This window comes from Rousettus aegyptiacus, unplaced genomic scaffold (genome assembly GCF_014176215.1).
Source record: "Rousettus aegyptiacus isolate mRouAeg1 unplaced genomic scaffold, mRouAeg1.p scaffold_m13_p_8, whole genome shotgun sequence".
In the NCBI taxonomy this organism is placed as follows: domain Eukaryota; kingdom Metazoa; phylum Chordata; class Mammalia; order Chiroptera; family Pteropodidae; genus Rousettus; species Rousettus aegyptiacus.
In genome coordinates, this window is record NW_023416311.1 from 40,164,909 (window position 1) to 40,183,962 (window position 19,054).

The window sequence follows — 19,054 nt, forward strand, 5'->3', positions numbered from 1 at the left end:
TTGCCAGGGTGAAGTAGAGAAATAAAGTCTCCCCGCTGAACTACTATGAGGTCAGAAGCCTTGCTGCTATATTTCACACTGCTACACTTTGCTGGGGCTGGTTTCCCAGAAGATTCTGAGCCAATCAGTATTTCGCATGGCAACTGTGAGTACCCACAGCATCACTCTGACTCTCTCCCTTTGTGAATACTGTAGCCTGCATCAACCAGTAAACCACAAAAATTAAAAATTTAGTAAAATAGATTTGTTAGTCACTTTAACTTGTGTAGGTGGCAAAGGTAATTCAAGTCTCGTCAAATCGGAGGGATGCCTATTTTATAATTCTGTTAAATGTTGTTGTGGGACACATGTGTGAGGATTTGAAACTTTCCTCAGTGCCTTCGGTGAAGTCTCAGTTGCTACAAAGAGGCCATGATCATGCCTGAAAACCAGCTATGGAAGAATATCACTACCACTTAGGCATTGCCACTATTTGTATATGTTCATATGTAATTAATACATGGGCATCATTACAAGATAAGAAAGAAAATAATAAGACTTTTTTGGAGTTAATTTTAGAGACAAAAATTAACTTTTTTTTGGACTTAGAAGTTATATTATTGCTAGACTTGGGCAGAGTGAATGTCAATTTAGATGATCCATTTTGACTGTTTATATAACCTTCCTTTGGTCTCTGCTTCATTGTCAAAAGTAGAAAGCAACAGGATTTAGACTTCCACTGATTCTTCAAAAGAGGAAAGTTTTGAAGGAAAGTTTTAAAATACAACCTGTGCGTTGTATTTTACTAGTTAGATACCCACTGTCATGCTCAGATACTACAGGGGTTTAAAGTAAGTGGTCTGATATAAATCTGTGGATGGTTTTTGAGCAATTATCACTCCCCCCCCCCCCGAAAACAACTGCCTTTTAAATATGACTCATCTTTCTTTCCTCCTTAATTTCTTTGGAGGAATGCCAGTGCTCTGGGTTGTAGGTTTAAAGGCAGATTTTTGAGATGTAGGTATTTCTAAAGGTTAGATATTATTACAAATTGCTCTCTTTCAACCAAAGAAAACTGTAAGAGAGGAGAAATATGCCCATTGACTCAGGGAAAATTCCAGATCACTCGACTGGCTACACTCAGTTTGACCCTGTCCTGTCAAAGTGCCCATTTCTGTGAGATTAGCCAATTGCTTAACTCAAGAGTGAACTTCCCACAGTTCCTAGAATGCCAACCAACCTAGCAGGGCTGCCTTCAATGGTAGATTATTCCAACTGGACGCCTGTGGAGACTGTATTTTTCTTCTGGCTCCTGGACTAGGGCTCTCGCCTCCAGACCACATTGCCTTTGTGGTGATTGATGGGAAGGCTGCTTTGAAATAGTTTTGTCCCGAGACAAGATCTTTGGCAGACTGCCCCTCAGGCTTAGCACTCTAAAGGAGATGAAAAGAAAACTGAAAGAAAAGAGCACCTTCATGTAAAGGGTTCACTTGCAAGTTTAAGCCCCAGAAAGAGGGACAAGGCAGAAATTCTGACACTTAGAAATATAATTCCAGGCTTATTATCATCTGGAAATGAAACTGTAACTTGATCATCCGTAGTACTCTTCTGTCATAGTTTTTCCTAAAATAATAGAGTCATTGGAGATGAAAAATTGTGGCATGGTCTGACTTAAATATGGTTTTGTTTTGTGTCCGGTCCCCCTCCTCTCCCTGCCTTGTCAATTCTTGGCTTGATTTCCTTTTCCTTTTCTTGCCCCATCTCCTCTTTTCACAGATACAAAACAGTATCCGGTGTTTGTGGGCCACAAGCCAGCACGGAACACCACACAGAGGCACAGACTGGACATCCAGATGATTGTGATCATGAATAGAACCCTCTACATTGCTGCTAGGTGAGTGGCCTTTTCCTCACCTCTGCCTCCTGTGTATCCGAAGGTCCTAAGACCCCAATGTATCCGCTATGCATCATTTTAAAGATCATGACAGTCCCAGACAAACTGTTATTTAATTTAAAGGCTGTTTTAGTTTGTCAAGCAATCATTTGTTCAAGATTTTCTGTGTCTGTTTATGTGGATTTAGATAGAAATAATTGTGTAGTTTAGAGCTTAGACTCAAATAATCCACTGTTTATCTTGAATGTACATGCAAATATTTACTCAAGCACCCAGTATAGCACTTCTTGATACTTTTTTGTTAAATCAAGTTGAATGTGAAACATGTATTATATAGTGTGTGTGTGGGTGTGTGTATATTAAACCTGTTTGTATTCTTGCATTGAATATATAGTGCATATCATTACTTTAACAGATGGCAGTAGCACCCAAAGAGTTCTTGATTTGGATTTGGATCGAGTAAGAAAACACTTACCCACTAGGGAAATGTCATTTAAACATACTATGTCTTAAGGCTGAATGACATAGTGAGAATATTGCCTGAACAAGGGTTACATAGATTTATGCTTTTATTTTAATTCAATTCTTAATTCACCTGGACGACAACTTCTCTGGCCACAGTGTCCTCTGTCAAATGAGAGGTTGGATTAGATTATTTTAATGAAGTCTATTGGGATTCTAACAATATATGATTCCTGGTCTATGTCCATGCTGGCCTGAATGTGCCTGATCCCAGCTGATCTCAGAAGCTAAGCAGGGTCGGGCCTGGTTAGTATTTGGATGGGAGACCAGCTAGGAAGACCAGGTGCTGTAGGCATTAAAAAACAACAACAACGACAATATACAATTCTCCATTGGGGGTTTTATAGCTCATTCAACATAATTCTAAAAGAACAGCAACAAGGAACACTATCTCGTGGAGTTCCACTGTGGTCCTACTGAGTCTAGATTGATTAATCATTTCACACTGGGAACAGAAATAAGAGATTGTGTTTGTGGCAGTCATCTGGCTGTGAGCATAGGTAAGGAGCAAGTAAACAACAATAGTGCTTGGTTCTTTTAAAGCACTTGGATGTTCTGAAATGACTGGCTATGTAACATAAGTAAAAAAAAAAAAAAAAATTGACTGAATTAAAATATCCTACAAGGATATTTGGTCACAGGGAGCAAAGCCAAAATACTTTTTTAAATTTTTACTTCATGGAAACTTACATAGTACATTCTAGTTGTCTGTGCCTCATAAACTGCAAATATAATTATAAGTTCTTTATAAATGTTAAATCCCGGGTGGTGGTGGGGAACTTATGAGAAGGAGATACTAGTATCCCCATGTTTTAAGGGAGGAAACCAAAGTACAAAGAGATGAAATGACTGGGTCAAAAGGACAGAGGCAGGATTTGAACCAGAATGGTCGTGCTCTAGAGTCTGTCATTACTCCCTGTGCTGGGCAACCTACTGAGCGGTAGGGGTGGTACTGTCCGTCCTGGGAATAACCTTCTAATAGCTGCTGCCCAAGAACATAGTCACTGTGAGTATTCACTGGAACGCATTCTAATGAGGCCCTCCGTAGCCACCTCTGTGGCAGCATATTAGCTCCTTAAATATGATTTTTAGTTTCCTAAATGTCACAGGGCTGGAAGATTACAATTGTACCTAATTATCTAAAGCCTGGTCAAAACAAATGATTAAACATTGGATCTGTGAGAAGTAGGATGACTCAAAAATCTTGTATGAATTGTTCATTTTGCTGCAGTTGAGTCTCTAGAGGGAAAAAATGGTATAGCGGACCGCCCTGACACCTGGTGATTTAGCATGGGTGTGGGCTGCAGGTCCAGGGTGGCACAGGAGCGAGGGGTAAGGTGCTATACAAACTTACAAGTGACATTATTCCAGCTTGTTAAAACCAAGACAGTTTTATCCTAACCCCCTCATCCCAAGAAAAGGAGAAAGAAGAAATGGAAAGAAAAAAGGAAGAAATGTTCATTTTTTAAAAAACTATAAAAACACTTGCCTTTTCTTAAGAGGTAAAATTTGCAATTCTCTAGTGCTGACATTTTGCTTTTCACTCTACACAGACGCTCCCCTTCAGTACACACCCTTGGAAAGATTCCTAAAGGGTTATGTAGCTGCCATATTTAGGGTCTCTCTTTAATTTCCCATTTCCCGACATTGCCCTGAGAGATCCAGGCTCCTGGGCAGCAAGTAACAGGATTTAAAGTTAAATCCTCCCCCCAGGCTCAAGCCATGGCTGGCTACACAATGCAGTGGTGCTTACAGGAGGAGGGAAGAGGAAGTACCTAGGATTAAGTCAGTTTGTGTCCAAATAACTTAATTCAACAAGAGCCACATATGAATCCTGGGGTGTACACATCTGTGGCTGGGAATGACTCCTGACCGTGGCCTGTGGTTTTAGCTTAAAGCACCGTTTCTGTTTGCTGGGCAATGTGATCTCTTGGATATTGAAAAAGATTACCATCGTCCAAAAGGAGATTTCATTCACAGATTGTATTTTCAGAAGGCTTTTCCCAGTTCTTCTAGACAACTGTTATTAGCAATGGGAAGCCCAGTACCATCCAGGACCTGGGGAATGAGTGAGGCTTGATGGCAAGATCCCTTTCCAATCTGCTTTATTATTATCCATCTTGTAGGTTCTTTTTTTTCCCTTTAATCTTTAAACTGCTAATTAGCATAAACAGGCCATGCCAGAAGGGGGCAATTGGAGAGCTTTGTGAGGAATTGCCAATGCATAGTAATCAGTTGTTAATTTACAATTCATATATTCAGCTCCTACTTAAAGTTTAGAGGGGCAGCAGTGCAAAGAAAACCTGAAGTCATCTCAAACTTGATACTAGAGTAATAGGCAATTCCATTCCAATAATGAGCCTGACCCACAGCACCACCAGTAAAGTCAAACAAGTAATAAAGAAATGCAATAAAACTGCCTGGAAATTAAAGGGCAGGGCAATTCTGACACCCTACTTAAGTTTGAAGAACTTCCCAATTCAGCAATTTACAAAACAGGCTCAGGCTCCCATTCTCCCCCTGACCACCTTTATTTTCTCTCTCTTCCTCTCCCTCTCCCATCCTCCCCGCCCCCCTGCTCCTTCCTATTCCCCTTACCCCCCTCACACATAGTTCTGAAAAGGCCTTGCCCTTTTTATTTTCACATGAGAGAGGCTGTTTTTATTTTTCTCTGTCATACCTTCTCTAAAAGCAGTAGCAAACATTTCCCAAAAACTGAAGTAAATCCTGATAGCAAATAATTCCTTTCTTTCCTTTTTCCTTTCTTTTCTCCCTGCCCCCCTTTCTTTTAAGTAACGAGTGGGCTTAAAAGTCTGCATGGGAGCCTTGAGGTCCTGGTTTAAAGTTGTGGGTAATTTTCCAGCCCCAGGACTTCCTGCATTTTAGAAAAAGTCAATGTTATTTCAAGGGAAAATGAGCTGTTTTGCTTTCCCTGACTAGTCCCCCATCTCCCCAGTTGAGTGTAGTTCTTTTCTTTCTTCTGAATTCCAGACAAAAACGCCCTTGTACTCAGCTCAAACAGAAGGGGATATTTAAATATAGCCCCACACCTGAGCTGCTGATTCTGTTTCTCCCCATCTGAGGGGAGATTGGCAGTAAGTTGTAAAGACAACTAAATTCTGAGCAAAACAGGAAGGTGAACAGAAGCAAGAAATATAAACTTTAGCTCAAGTACCTTTTAGATCTTAATTGACTACCGTTGTGTGAAGAAAAGAGTAGCTTCTGGAAATAATTTGACCTTTATCATCTTCCATCTTGTCAATCAAATCGTCAAAGCCAAGGCTGAAAACATACTTTCCAAAGAGAGATGGAGATGGAGATTAGCTTTCCATTAACCCCCATGATGAACAGATGTGCCATGTTGAATACCAAGTGTCTGGTACACGGATTTGAAGATACTGAAAAGGGATGTGAACCCATCTGTCTTCCAGTTTTTGAGCCAATTTAACTCTCACAGTCCTCTCTCCTGAACTACAATATACAGATGTTGTAGCTCCGGTATGAGAGAGTACAGGAAAGTTTTCATAAAAGATGTCCCATATAGCAAGATGCCACAGTATCAGAAGGTGCTGGATATGAGCCAGAGGAACCTCTTGCAGGTTGAACTCTTCCCTTTTTCTTGCATGTGGATGTTTTGTTTTTAAATTACATGGATATGGATTTATCTGCCTTGAATGAGATATATACTCACTCATACAGGAGAAAATGAACTGTCTTGACTCTTGTGTTTGACACTGTATTAATTTTTCTTTGTTTATAGGGACCATATTTATACAGTTGATATAGACACATCACACACAGAAGAAATTTACTGTAGCAAAGTAAGTAGTTTTAAAATTGTCTTTCTGAAATGAAGGCTCTTAGGATAGTTCTTGAAGAGAGTTTGTATTTTAAATGCATTGATTGAGATGACATGGCTAATAATTTGGGTATTTTGTGAAATCCTAATTTAGTGGTAAGTTAGGGCTTAACACATGTTCAGAAATAGATGTGTACAACATATTTCATTCATCAAATATGTGAGCATATATGTGTTGGAGTTTTAGGTTAATTCCTAAATTCCTTCAATAAAATATTGCCATATTTGTACAGGAAAATGTTAGTTTTCATGTGCAAAGTTTTGTCCCACAAATGTTTCAGTGTTATGTTTCCATGTCTTGCAGTACTAAGTTTGATCTGACTGTTGTGGTACAGGAATTTGATCATTATCTATTTCAGACAGACATAAAATATAATCTAGGCTTCCCTTGTAACTCCACATGGAGGTACTTTAGTTAATAAAATCTGCCACAAAACTAGACAATCCCTTTAGTCAAGGAATTTCTGTGAAAGAGTGTTACCTGAATTAAATCTTCGTACACCTAAAGTGAATGCTTCCCTTATTTTTTTAAAAAATTACTTCCATATGTTAAGAGAAAAGCCTGCTTTATGAAAGTTGACGTATCAACTGAAGGGAAAGGGCAAGGACATGCATTTTATCAAAACGAGCATAATTTAGTAAATGAATTTGGATATTTTATGTGAAATTTCCACACTGTTGTTTATTCTTCCTTCCTTTCTCCTTCATCTTTATCTCAAAGAGGAGATCATTTTTTGTTTAATGAATACATAGGAGTTCAAAATTAAATGAACGTTTCTATCTCTAATCTTTTGTCGTTACGGTGGATTAATCATGAAGAAAGGGTGTGGAAAGCTTTCAGTAAATATATGTTCAGCCTCTAGTCTCCCCAAGGGAACTCTTCTAAAATCAAATGCAACAACCTCTGGGCTCTAATTGATTTCTTTCTTGATCCATGCAGAAACTGACATGGAAATCTAGACAGGCTGATGTAGACACGTGCAGAATGAAGGGAAAACATAAGGTAGGCAATTTTCATTTCTCCTGCAGCTGCCACTTTGGGTTAAGGTTTTGACTGTTATCTCCAGCCGTAGACCGTGATGTGGAATGGATCATGCGAGTAACTTTTCCCCCAGTAATTGCTTTTTTCATCACTTATTGAGGGCTTTAATTTGCAAAAATAGTTTGCTTTTAATGTGATGAAACGTTACGGCTGCTGCTACAGCTGCATCATGAAATACTTAGGGGCACTAGGGATTATGGACACAAAGCTGGCTGCCCCGACTCTGCTAAGTGCACCCTCCAGTAGCCCACCTCACAGTCCAAAAGGCCTCAGGGACTCTGCAGAAGAGCTCAGAAAAGGTTGCTGCAGGCTTACAGGGGCTTGTGCCTTTAGTCACAGAATAACATAAAAACACACTTCAGCCAGGAGCCTTGTGCAGCAAGAGACCCTGGAGCATCTGACATCAAAATTAACATGATGGGAGGGTGCCACTTCTAGGCGTGCTTTCCTTCTGTGACATAAACACACACTCTTCCACTGTGTGCCATGTTTTCATTTACTGTTGAAAGGAAATTGTTCTCAATAGCATCTTTTGGTAAACCAGGAGGAGGAGCTCAAACTTTTAACAGAGGAGTTCCTCAGCCACCTTCTTTTTAACCTGACTCGTGGCAGATCACCGTATGTGGTGAAGAATAAGTTTCTGTGTTTAATGTACTGGTTACAAAAAAGTTTGAATTATTTTTCAGGATGAGTGTCACAACTTTATTAAAGTTCTTCTAAGGAAAAACGATGATACTTTGTTTGTCTGTGGAACTAATGCCTTCAACCCTTCTTGCAGAAACTATAAGGTAAGTGCAATTTTGTCCTGGAGGTATTTCATAATTTACTGTGATTGTCCCTGCAGCAACTCAGAGGAGTAATCCAGCACCACTTTGGTTCATCTCACTTCTTGGCCTTAATGTTCTACTCCACAGGAGAGATCCTGAGCTGCCTTCCAAACTTCCTGTTAGTTCAGGATTGACTGACATGTCTTTAAAGAGCCTCGCTGGCAAAGTTAGTCTCTACAAGACCCCGTTCTTTATTGTTCAGAACACTGACATACTAGCCACATATACCACGTGAATTTCCTCTCTTTCCCTTTCTCTTTCTCCTTCACACCCCACCATCTCCTCTCTGAGCACAAATATACGCCTATCTTATGAGTGATTCCAATTTTAAAAGGTACCTGACAAGCAGGCCATTGGAAACTGTAGACATTCCGCTACATAAGATTTCCAAGAACACAGGAAGTTAATTCCATTTAGTACTCAGCTTACCTAACCACAGCCTTACTTTCCCTGGCCTTTATGCAAGGGGGAAAAAATTACCTCTCAAAGTGTTAATAAATCCAGGTAGTCTTCATGCAGCTGAGAGAGAGAGAATGCTGAAGAAGCAAGAGCTACCCTCTGCGAAAGCAGAGGTGGCAATGACCTAAGGTCTTGGCTCCACACCTGCTAGCTCTCCTTGTCTCTTCTTTCTGCCAGTCTTTCATTCAGCGAAAACATACTGAGTTTCTCTTGTGGCCAGACACTGAGGTTGTAAAGACAGAAGAGAGGCCTCCATCCTTAGGGAAGCCAGACAGGGAGAAGAAACTACAATTCCACGGGATTGCTGCCATGGTGACTTAACACAGAACATTATGGAGCACAACAGAAAAGGACTTAGCCTGAGACGAGAAAAGCTTCCAGAAAGAGACAGATGATTCCTCTCTTCGAACAACCCTCCCCCACCAACGCCCCCCACCCCCGCCGCAAATGGAACACCACTGCCCCCAGCCTAGAAGAAGCCCAGAAGCTACGTGAGACAGGGACCAAAGCTTTGATTGAACCTAACATAGTATCTCCAAATTAATTTTTGTGGGATAAAGAGTGAATGAGATAATGCCTAACCTTTGTCTTAAAGAAGTAGACGTTAGCCAAATGAAGAGAGACGAACAGTCCAGGTAGGGGGCATGACATGAACAAAGGTGTGGAGTAAGTAAAAAACAGTCTATTGAACTTGAAGAACTCCATTTGGTAACAGTGTTGAGCTGTGAAGTAATAAGCAATGACAAAAAAGAGGCTGAAGAGGAAGGTGGCCCCAGGGATGAAGGGAAGAGAGTAGATTCAGGAAATACTTAAGTGACAAAACCCAGTAGGTCTTCATAATTGATAAGAAATACTAGAGAAGGAGAGAGAGGGGTTCGGAATGATTGTTAGGCTGTCTCTTGGGTGAGTGGATGGGTGGATGGAGCTGCCACCAGTTTAGACAGGGAATAAAGGAAGAGCAGTGGGGTTGAGCAGGGCAGCGAGAAGTTGGGAGTTCAGCTGTACACACTGTATGTTTAGCACTGTGGATGGCAATGCTTATGGGACATGCACAGAAATATCTAACAACAAGATGGATGGGTAAGCCTTTATTTAGGGAGAGATGTGGAGAGAACAAAAGATTTGGGGTTCATCAGCATAAGGTGAAACCCTGCTGTGTGAAGAATGAAAAAAGATATCAGAACCACAGGGCTCAGCCGCCTTTGCTTTGACAGTTTTAAAAGACCCTCTGCCTCAGCATAGACACCGGAACGAGGGTCTGTTTTACCCTCCTGCTCACCTCCCATCTTATGCTTGGAAATGGGCTCCAGCAGGGCTGAGATTACGGTGAGGCAAGTGAGGCCCTCGCCTTGGGTACAAAATGTTAAGGGCGTCAAAAAGGCCAAGTAATCAAAAATAAATGATATTTTTAATGTAATATTTTTTAAAACTGAAATGCATGTAAAACATGCTATCGTAAAATATCAAATTGAAATAATGATGGGATCCTTTCAATTTTTAATAGAGACAGCCAATCCAGTCAAACCTTCCTACTCGACAGTAAGAGCAGGCGGCTGAAGATTTGACTGTAATTCTACCACTTAATATTCCATCCCTGTTTGTCATTGTTTAGGACTCATTAAGATTAATGCTTCTAACAAATCCCAACGAATTCCCTAGCTTGAAAGCCATCTTTTATGACAAATTACAGTTTTTCTTGGCACTGTGGTACACAAGCCGTGAATGATCTAGCTCATTGTTCCCATACGTGTTTCATTCCCCAGGATGCCTCACCTACAGTGATCCCTTCACCTCTCACTTGTAGCCTCACCTGCTGAAACATGTTCGAGGAGCCTGAGCCTCTCAGAAGCCACAGACAAGATGTTCTTCCCACGTGGCCCCCATCTATATGCCTATCACGGTGCATGGTCGTGAGAACCCTTGACATTGCTCAGAAAAAGTGTTTAGACAGAGGACACAGTGGAACGTTGCTGATGATATGGGACAGAATGTATTTGGCTTCAGAGAGAAGAGACAGCCTCTCTCTTAAGTGCTTTTTATCAACAGACCAGGACCAAAGGCTCAAAGCAAAAACTATTACCAGTCTTCCCCTGAGAATCCCAGGTCCCATAGTGTTGAAGCATCAACTTGATTAGACTATCTTGAAGCAGGAGGGTGAAAAATTTTTGGTCTGTGCCTCTGCTCCATGCCCTTATTTATATAGTTTTTATAATAAAAGTAGGCCGAATGTGTTAGAAATATTATAGCCCCAAATAAGATTATCTGGGGAAGAATTGTGAAGGCTGCCCACTATAAATCTAAAACTGTTATACTCCATACCTATGCTCTCCTGTTTTCTAAACCTCTTGAACTTTGGCAAAAGTCAGGCTAGTTCTTAGTATAATTATCTGTACCCTATAGTGATTTAAATTCCCAGGGGCTGCTGTCAAGTCTGAGACTTGATGACTAATGCAAGGATTAGTTCTTCATGGAAAGAGGATTTCATCGTGGCATTGTTTTGTCTCTGAACCTTTCTAAACTAACAAACCAATATATTAATTCCTCAGTGCTTCCGCTTCCTGCCTTTGACTAGCTATAGCTACTGACCACGTTTTTAGAAGTAGATATATTTTTAAAATATTCCCTCCCTTGTATGTTGTTTCTGCATTGTCATAATTACTCTGTGCACTGGTAGGGGTAAGGACATTTTTGTTACATCAGTGTGTACTAAGTATCACTTCTGAATACTTGCCAGACCCATAGACTCAGTTCAACAGGAAGGCCTCTTGGAATAAAATATCAGAAAAAGACTTTCAGAAAAATGTGCAGGGGGGAGAGAGTACTTTTGCTTTAGAGAATGTCTGACTTGAACATCTTTACTGCAAAAATATATGTTTTAAACACAACTGCTTTATATGATTCTCAACTACAGTAAAAACAAGTAGGATGGCTTCGATAGGAGCTATCCCAAATGGGTACAGATAGAGAAGTCCTGTCATATCCCTGAAATGGTTTCTGGAGGTTTAGGGCAAAAGGCACAATTGATTGGATAACATTAATGGCTGCTCAGTAAGAACCTCACTCTGTCCTCCTGGGCAGTGACTCTGAGCGCCTTGATTTAAGTTAGCTTGATTTAGCGCTAAAGGCTTTTCCGTGGAGCCTTTCTCAACAGCAATGCTACCTTAGGTTTATCTTTCAATTTTCCTATCTGGTCAAAATGTGCAACTGCCAGATGATAAACAAAATGCCATAAAACTGTAAAGAAGACTGAATCGCAGAAGGGTATGAAAACTTTAAAAATGTAGAGGAGATCATTTTATGGATTCCGTGGTTCCGAGATTTAAATGCTAGGAAGATCTCATAGTGTAAGGAAGAAGACCATGAGGTAGAAGGTGAAACCACAGAATCACTGGTTAAGGTGGGCAAACCACTGACTGTTAGTAGCTGACCAAATGAAGTTCACTTCCTGCTCACATCACAGTCAACTGTGGGTCAGTGACAGAGGTTCTAGTCTATGAGGTTATTCAGAAGGCCAAGCTGCATCCTGCTCAGACCTCTGCCATCTCCCAGGGTCTTAGAATTCTCTACTGGATCCTCTATGTCTAGGGGAAGAATGTGGAAAGAGAACAAGAAGAGAGGACCCTGGATGGTTTTTAGCAACAAGATCTAGAGGTAGTGCATACATAGCCTTATACTCACATTCCATTGGCCAGAGCTCAGTCATGTGATCACACATAACTGCTAGGTGAGATAGTATGTGTAGCTTAGTGTGACATGGAGGAAACAGAAATGGAATTTGGTGAATAGCTAGCAAGTCTTTGCCACTCCTGCAAAGGCCTATGGGGCCAGGCAGGCAGTAGGAGTGAAGTAAGTAGGAAATCAATACGTTCTGTGAGTGACAGGACCTTGGTACTGTTATGCTTGTTTGAAGTAACGGTAGGGCTGTCCATTACTCAGCTATAGCTTATTGCTGCCACTTAGCTTAAAAGGGCCTGAACTGATTTTACCGCTTATTCAAAAGAATCCAGGCTTTCACATATAATCTCCCATTTTAAATAGTGCTCAGTTTCTTCTTTCTTTTCATTTTCTCAAACATACTAAGATGGCCAAACTCACTGGCAACATAGTAATAACCTTGAACATACAGGAGCAAGGCCTGGGTGGGCACTTGGAGACAGTCAAGCAGCGGCCCTACTCCTCAGTGCCTTTGACTTGTGTGGACCTCTCAGGTTCTGGGGCTCTCATCCGCATCTACATGAGCTGAGGCTGGGACATGTTTCTCAGTAGGCGCAAAAGGCCACCTGAGCTCTACTTGCATTCGTGTTTTTGTACCTTTGCTGATGCCATACTATTCTACCAGGTAACTCAAGAAAGAGTTCAGTGTCTTCTCCTGGGATTCAACCCACAAAGGCAGGACTCCTTGGGCAAAACAAAACCAGAAACTGAGGTCATGCTCTGCAGAGTTCATGACTCAACAGATAATTTGAGGGGAGTGAAGAAGGAAGAGAAATAAGTTTTCTTGGTGATTGCCTCAGAAATCCTTTTTCCAAAGAGAAGACACTTATTTCCAGAGCATTTCAGAAGGATATGGGAATCTATCGTAATGGTTCAGAGTCAAGCAGACGTGACTGAATTTCAGACTCTCTTAACCTCAGTTTCCTCCTTTGAAACCAACAGACTTATTTCAGAGGGTATCTGAGGATTATTTGCACCATGCATATGAATTACTTAGATCATTAAGTGATTTACAAATATTAGTTGCTATTACTACTGTTGGCTGTTGTTCTAATTAAGTCCTTTTATTTTATTTAGATGGATACTTTGGAAGCTTTGGGGGATGAATTTAGTGGAATGGCCAGATGCCCTTATGATGCCAAACAAGCCAACATTGCACTATTTGCAGGTAAATGACCCGATTTCTTCTCAGTGCATTTGCTTTCGCGAGTTCCACCTGTCGCTGCAAACCTGCTCTGGAGGATTCGCAGAGTCACAATTGTACTTTGTTTCTCTGGTGAATACTGTAATTAAGAATGCCTTTCCCATTTGAAATTAGTATGGAAATTGTACTTTTGCTTCTTAAAAGAAGTCTTTGCCACACTTTTGCTTTTGTGCCTTTAGAAAAGGCTGACAGCTTTGCTCTGGACATGTGACATATGGGTGGGTTAAGGCCTGTTTGAGCTCAAATAATAGAAAATCCCATCTCAAACCACTAGTGTAGATTGATTATTTAAGGTAGGAGTTGGTTTGATTGAGCGATTCTATAATATCATCCAGGATTCAGGTCCTTTTCATTTCTTACTCTCCTATTTTCTTCTCTGAAAGAGGCTAGCTGCTCTCACAGTCAGAGGATGCCTGCCAGCCCCAATTAGGGCCACATATCTCCTTGTCCACATATAGAAGAAAGATGGAAAGAGACAAAAGAAGGTTTCTGGAAGCTCTCAAAGCAGTGAGGCCACATACCTCCAAGTTTCCAGCAAATACCTTCTCAAATATCATTGACCTGCCTGGGTTTTGTGCCTTTCTCTGATCGAAAAATTATAGTGGCAGAGAGGACAGTGCTGATTAGCTTAGGCTGACCCGTTCTCCTCATCCCCACCCATTCCATCCATTGCAAAGAGTATAAAGCAGCAGCAAATAAGCCATCATTTTCAGATTGGAATGTGAGTGTGTTTTAATTAGGAATTTATTTAGGAATTCATTCCCAGCTGTGTATATGGAGGTGGATATAGGGAAAAGTGTTGGTATAATAGTGATTGTTATAGCATATAATACAGCAATTAGCTATAATTTCAATTGCAAAAGTTAAAAGCTGGTACATCCTAACTAGATGGGGAACTTTAGGGCTTTGATTACAGTCGAGATTAGCTCCTCGAACCTCATCCTCATTGTCATCATTTGTGGTCCCGATTCTATAAACACAGAATATAGAAACGGCTTGTGCCAAGTTAAGAAGAAAAGGTCCCTTGCCCCCCTGCCCTTTAAACTTAGAGCGCAATACTACTGGAAAGCAGCGCTGAAAGAAACACAAAGTCTTGTAAACCTCCGTCAGCATGGGCAGGAGCAAGCCCAATAGAAAGAGATGCTTGAGTATATTCTCAAGTGCATAACTTTCACTATAGCACCATCCTGGTACTTGAACCTGAATTACTTGGTACTGTGCAGGATGTAGGCTGCAGTGGAGAATTTAACTGCAAACTAAAAAGAGGACTTGTTACAGCATGAAGTAGAAAGGCAAAAGTAGGCAGAGTATTTACTAAGGCACCAACTTCCCAGGAGTTATATAAGCAAGCCACATGAGACAATACCGTGACTGCCCCCCCACCCCGCCAGCCCCAACAGATACATTTGAATAGGTGTTCATTGGAATGTTGGGAAACTCACACATGCTCAGCCCTTGTTAATAGAATATTCTTGCTGCAACTAAATGGCTGTCATATTAGCATGAGTTCCAGAATAGTGCTCTGTTTTATAAGTAAAAGTTCTGGCAAGTTACCCAGTGTTGAACATCAAACAAAAAGAATATTGGAGAGTGGCCAGAGGAAGAGACACACACATACACACACACCACCTTTCACTATTCCCCTACTCCTCACATATATCTGTATGATCTGGGGCTATGACTCTTTAATAAAAGCTGTGATTTTATAGATACATGTTTATCGATAGAAGGTCTGCTGTCTGCAATTCAAATCTAAACCCAAAGAGTCAACACTTATTGATAAATCGCTGTTAATAATACACATATTAAGAAAACTCAACATTGAACCCAAGCAAATTTCAGTTATTTTAAGACCAAAGGTAGACATCAAGAATTCTGCTTAGGTATGTTTGGATAAGCTTTTATTTTTTTAACCATTATGCTTTCCTACAAATGAAAGAGCTTAAAAAATACTGTATTATACATAAGCCATTTTGACATATTAATTTAAAAAGATATGCAATCCACTAAAAATGAACCATGGAAGTAATTTTTTAGTAGTCTGAAATGTAATTATTGTTTCTGTTACATCTACATAGATTTTCCTATTCTAAAATATCCCATTTGATTATTTGCATGAAGAACATTTGCTAACCCAGGAAAATTAACTGAAAGTTTTAGGGATTAATCTTTAGTCTAATTCAGCATATCTTAAGCATATCTCCCAAAAAGTATGAATTCATAAAGAAAGGCAGTTTGAACTCAGTGTAACCCTTTTCCCCCTTTTTTCATTGCTTTGGCATCTTGTATGTCAGAATGTTTTCAGTTTATGATTTTGAAAATACCGAAGCCAATCTCTCTAATTTAGCTAGGATGGCAGGGTTTAGTTGCTCTCATGACTTAGGCAAAGAGGAGCAGTGAATGTCAGGATACGCACAGCAAACAAGTCAGCTCCTCTCTGTTTTTGAATCTCCCTTCTTCAACTCTCCTCACCTGTTCAGTCTGAGGACTCCATTACTTCTGCTTGAACTGAAAGATTTCTGGTGATACAATAAGCTTCTAGCTTTCCCTGGCTTCCCAGCTAATCCGCTTTACCACAGTGTGGTGGCAGCAGCAGTGTCCAAGGGGCCTTGGCCTTGGGGCTTCAGTCAAGGACCATCTAATCAGCTGAAGCAAACAACATTTTTCATTCACCCTGTTTCCTGAGCTGCTGCTGCTGCTTAGAAATTGCCATGCAATTTAAAAATGAAAAATGTTTCATCTCTCATGATCTCAATTTAAAATGGTTAGGAATGTGGGCCAAATATTTTCCCAGTGACTCTTGGAATTTTCCCAGTTGTCCTATCTCATTTTCCTGATGTGGAAGAGCAATCTGGGGGATGTCTCTATTATTCTCGCATGCCCACTGTCCTGCTCCCACCCCATCCACCTCTTTTCTTTTTCTTCTAAGATGGAAAACTATACTCAGCCACAGTGACTGACTTCCTTGCCATCGATGCAGTTATTTACCGGAGTCTTGGAGACAGCCCAACCCTACGGACGGTCAAGCACGATTCGAAATGGTTGAAAGGTGAACAAACAAATTAAAAGAAGAGAAGAGGGGAGGTGGGAGAGATACATGTCTTGAGGGAGATTTAGAGTCCTGGAGAACCAGACTGTAGTTTCATTTTAGTAATGGCTTCTGACAGACAGGAAGGTGGAAATTGCATCTTTTGCCTCAACTGATTTATTTACCTCTCTCTTTCACTTCCCATGAGTTTCTGGATTATTAACAAAACTACCAATGCCACTACAAGAGAATACATTACATTCATCTTTTCCTGCCTCAAACTCTCATTTCAGAGTCCCAAATGAAAAGGACTGAACATTTCATTCATAGAAGGGAGCAGTGGATCAGAGGTGGTGGCAAACAGGAAAAAAGCTATTCGTAACCCTGTATGAGTCAGGGTTGACGAGGGGATGTGTACAAAATCCCTTCTGTAAGATGGGTATACCATTGTGGAAAATAAAGTTACAGAGATATGCACTCCTCCTTTGGTCTTCATTGTTGGTTGCGACCACTTCTGAAATATACATATTTATAGTCTCAAATGCTTTCCGAAATCACCAGTGCTTGCATGTGTGAAGTCTTAAGAAATGTTAGTTACATTTAGTGTTTATTAACCATTAGACATTTAGTATTAACCAAATGTCTTTGGTGGCAACTGATTAAAGTTCTTTTAATTCTGTGTCACATGTCCCCAATCAAATTTCCCAATTTGTCCACAGAACCATACTTTGTCCAAGCGGTGGACTATGGAAACTATATCTACTTCTTCTTCAGGGAAATCGCAGTGGAGTACAACTCCATGGGGAAGGTAAGAGGGGAGGATATCTCACTTTTGGACCAATGTTGTTATGAATGACCTTGAAATAGGAACCATAAAACCAATGACAAGATCATCATTTTGAGAGGCTCCAAAGAATGGTAGAAGTGAAACACTGTGCTGCCTCAAAGCCCTGCATGCTTTTTCAGGATAGTAACAGATTATAGGGAACCTCTTAAACATTCCTTTTGAAAATGTAATCAACAGATCTTTGGTTGAATTCATACTGAGTTTCAAGTATCTTGAGATGTGGTTTCTAGGTGTATTCAATAGTTTTCTTTTTTTTAATTGAGTTGCCCCGCACAGAGTAAATATCCAGTATCTTTAAGCGAACTGAGGGTCTTGAGTTTCATATTTATTGAATAAGGCAAAAGAACACTTATAGTATGTTCATTTCAGTTACTTTTACCAGAAAGTAGATCAAGGTCACTAAGTTGGAAGGCACAAATTCTATGCCAGGGTGGCTTGCAGAAGCAGAGGAATTCAGAATATGAGATTCAAGGCCAGAGTATGAGATTCGGGGCCCAAAGGCAGCTAGTGAGGATGGCAGAGATGGTGCATACAAAGTGTGCTTTTGTTTGAGGAAATAAAAAGCTAAGCAGTCTGTATGGAAATGAGTTTATGTGGCTGGGAGCTGATCCCCTGAAGGATTTATGGCTCTGTATGAAATGCCACAGCCTTATCTTTTAAAACATGCTGTTCCAATGCTGAGTTTTTCCTTTTCTTGCTACTGATTTTAGAAACACGGGATTAAATTAAGCACCTTGTTGTTCTGTTTCTATTTTCAAAGAAAGGCAAATTCTACTAAGATTGCCTCAAAAAGTGAGTGCATTTCATTTTCCCTGTATGTTTTTCTTCTGCAGGTAGTTTTCCCCAGAGTGGCTCAGGTTTGTAAGAATGACATGGGAGGGTCTCAAAGAGTCCTGGAAAAACAGTGGACATCTTTCCTTAAGGCTCGCCTGAACTGCTCCGTTCCTGGAGACTCTCATTTTTATTTCAACATACTCCAGGCAGTTACAGACGTGATTCGTATTAATGGCCATGATGTTGTCCTGGCAACCTTTTCCACACCTTATAACAGGTAATCATGCCCTGGCTGTGTTGACCTAACCAGTTCTTCCCGGCTTCCTTTTCCCAGGTGTTTTCTAATACGCAAGATTCACAGCTGAAGGAAAAATTTCCATGCACTATAAGAAGCACTTAACACTGAGATTTTGTCAATAAATTAACAGTAACTTATAAGCATTAGTAGATTAGGATTTTAGGGAAAGTAATTAGGTCAATTATGACAATATCTTCTAATTATAGGCCTCATGTATAAACACTTCATGTGTTATTTCCCAACCCCCCAGTAATCCCGGAAACTGAATACTTTTGCCCCCTTTTTATACTTGAGAAAACTGAACTCAATTATAGTACCTGGTCTAGCTAGTCAGTAGATAGAAGAGGCAGTTCCAAACCCAAGAATGTTTCTCCATTCTCTTCCTAGGCCATCTAACATTCTGTTCGACTTTTAATATTTCTACAACTGGATTGGGAAGTTTTGGAGTAAATCACTGGAAATTTATTAAAATGCTATAGAGTGAAAGTTAGGAGTCAGATGAGTCCATCTTGAGTTCCACCTAAGGGACTCTGGGTATTATCCTGTCAGAAAATCCTGGATCCCGGTCACAGCACCACAACCTGACCTCTGGAGAGCTCGAGTGAGG

The 19,054-nt window shown here is 40.4% G+C and overlaps 1 protein-coding gene and 1 pseudogene across 5 annotated transcripts in view; both read left to right on the forward strand.

Annotated features, from left to right (window-relative positions):
* SEMA6A (semaphorin 6A) overlaps positions 1-19,054 on the forward strand; it is a 120,551-nt gene that overhangs the window by 61,537 nt on the left and 39,960 nt on the right. For all 5 annotated transcript variants that reach the window (XM_036226113.1, XM_016120878.2, XM_016120874.2 and 2 more), the window contains 9 exons: positions 8-145; positions 1,756-1,873; positions 6,156-6,216; positions 7,195-7,257; positions 7,983-8,084; positions 13,374-13,464; positions 16,430-16,549; positions 17,248-17,336; positions 18,209-18,426. In XM_036226113.1, the coding sequence (XP_036082006.1) occupies positions 46-145; positions 1,756-1,873; positions 6,156-6,216; positions 7,195-7,257; positions 7,983-8,084; positions 13,374-13,464; positions 16,430-16,549; positions 17,248-17,336; positions 18,209-18,426 (962 nt within the window). In that variant the 5' untranslated portion in view covers positions 8-45. The remainder of the gene's footprint in view (positions 1-7; positions 146-1,755; positions 1,874-6,155; positions 6,217-7,194; positions 7,258-7,982; positions 8,085-13,373; positions 13,465-16,429; positions 16,550-17,247; positions 17,337-18,208; positions 18,427-19,054) is intronic.
* LOC118607296 lies at positions 2,572-2,690 on the forward strand (annotated as a pseudogene).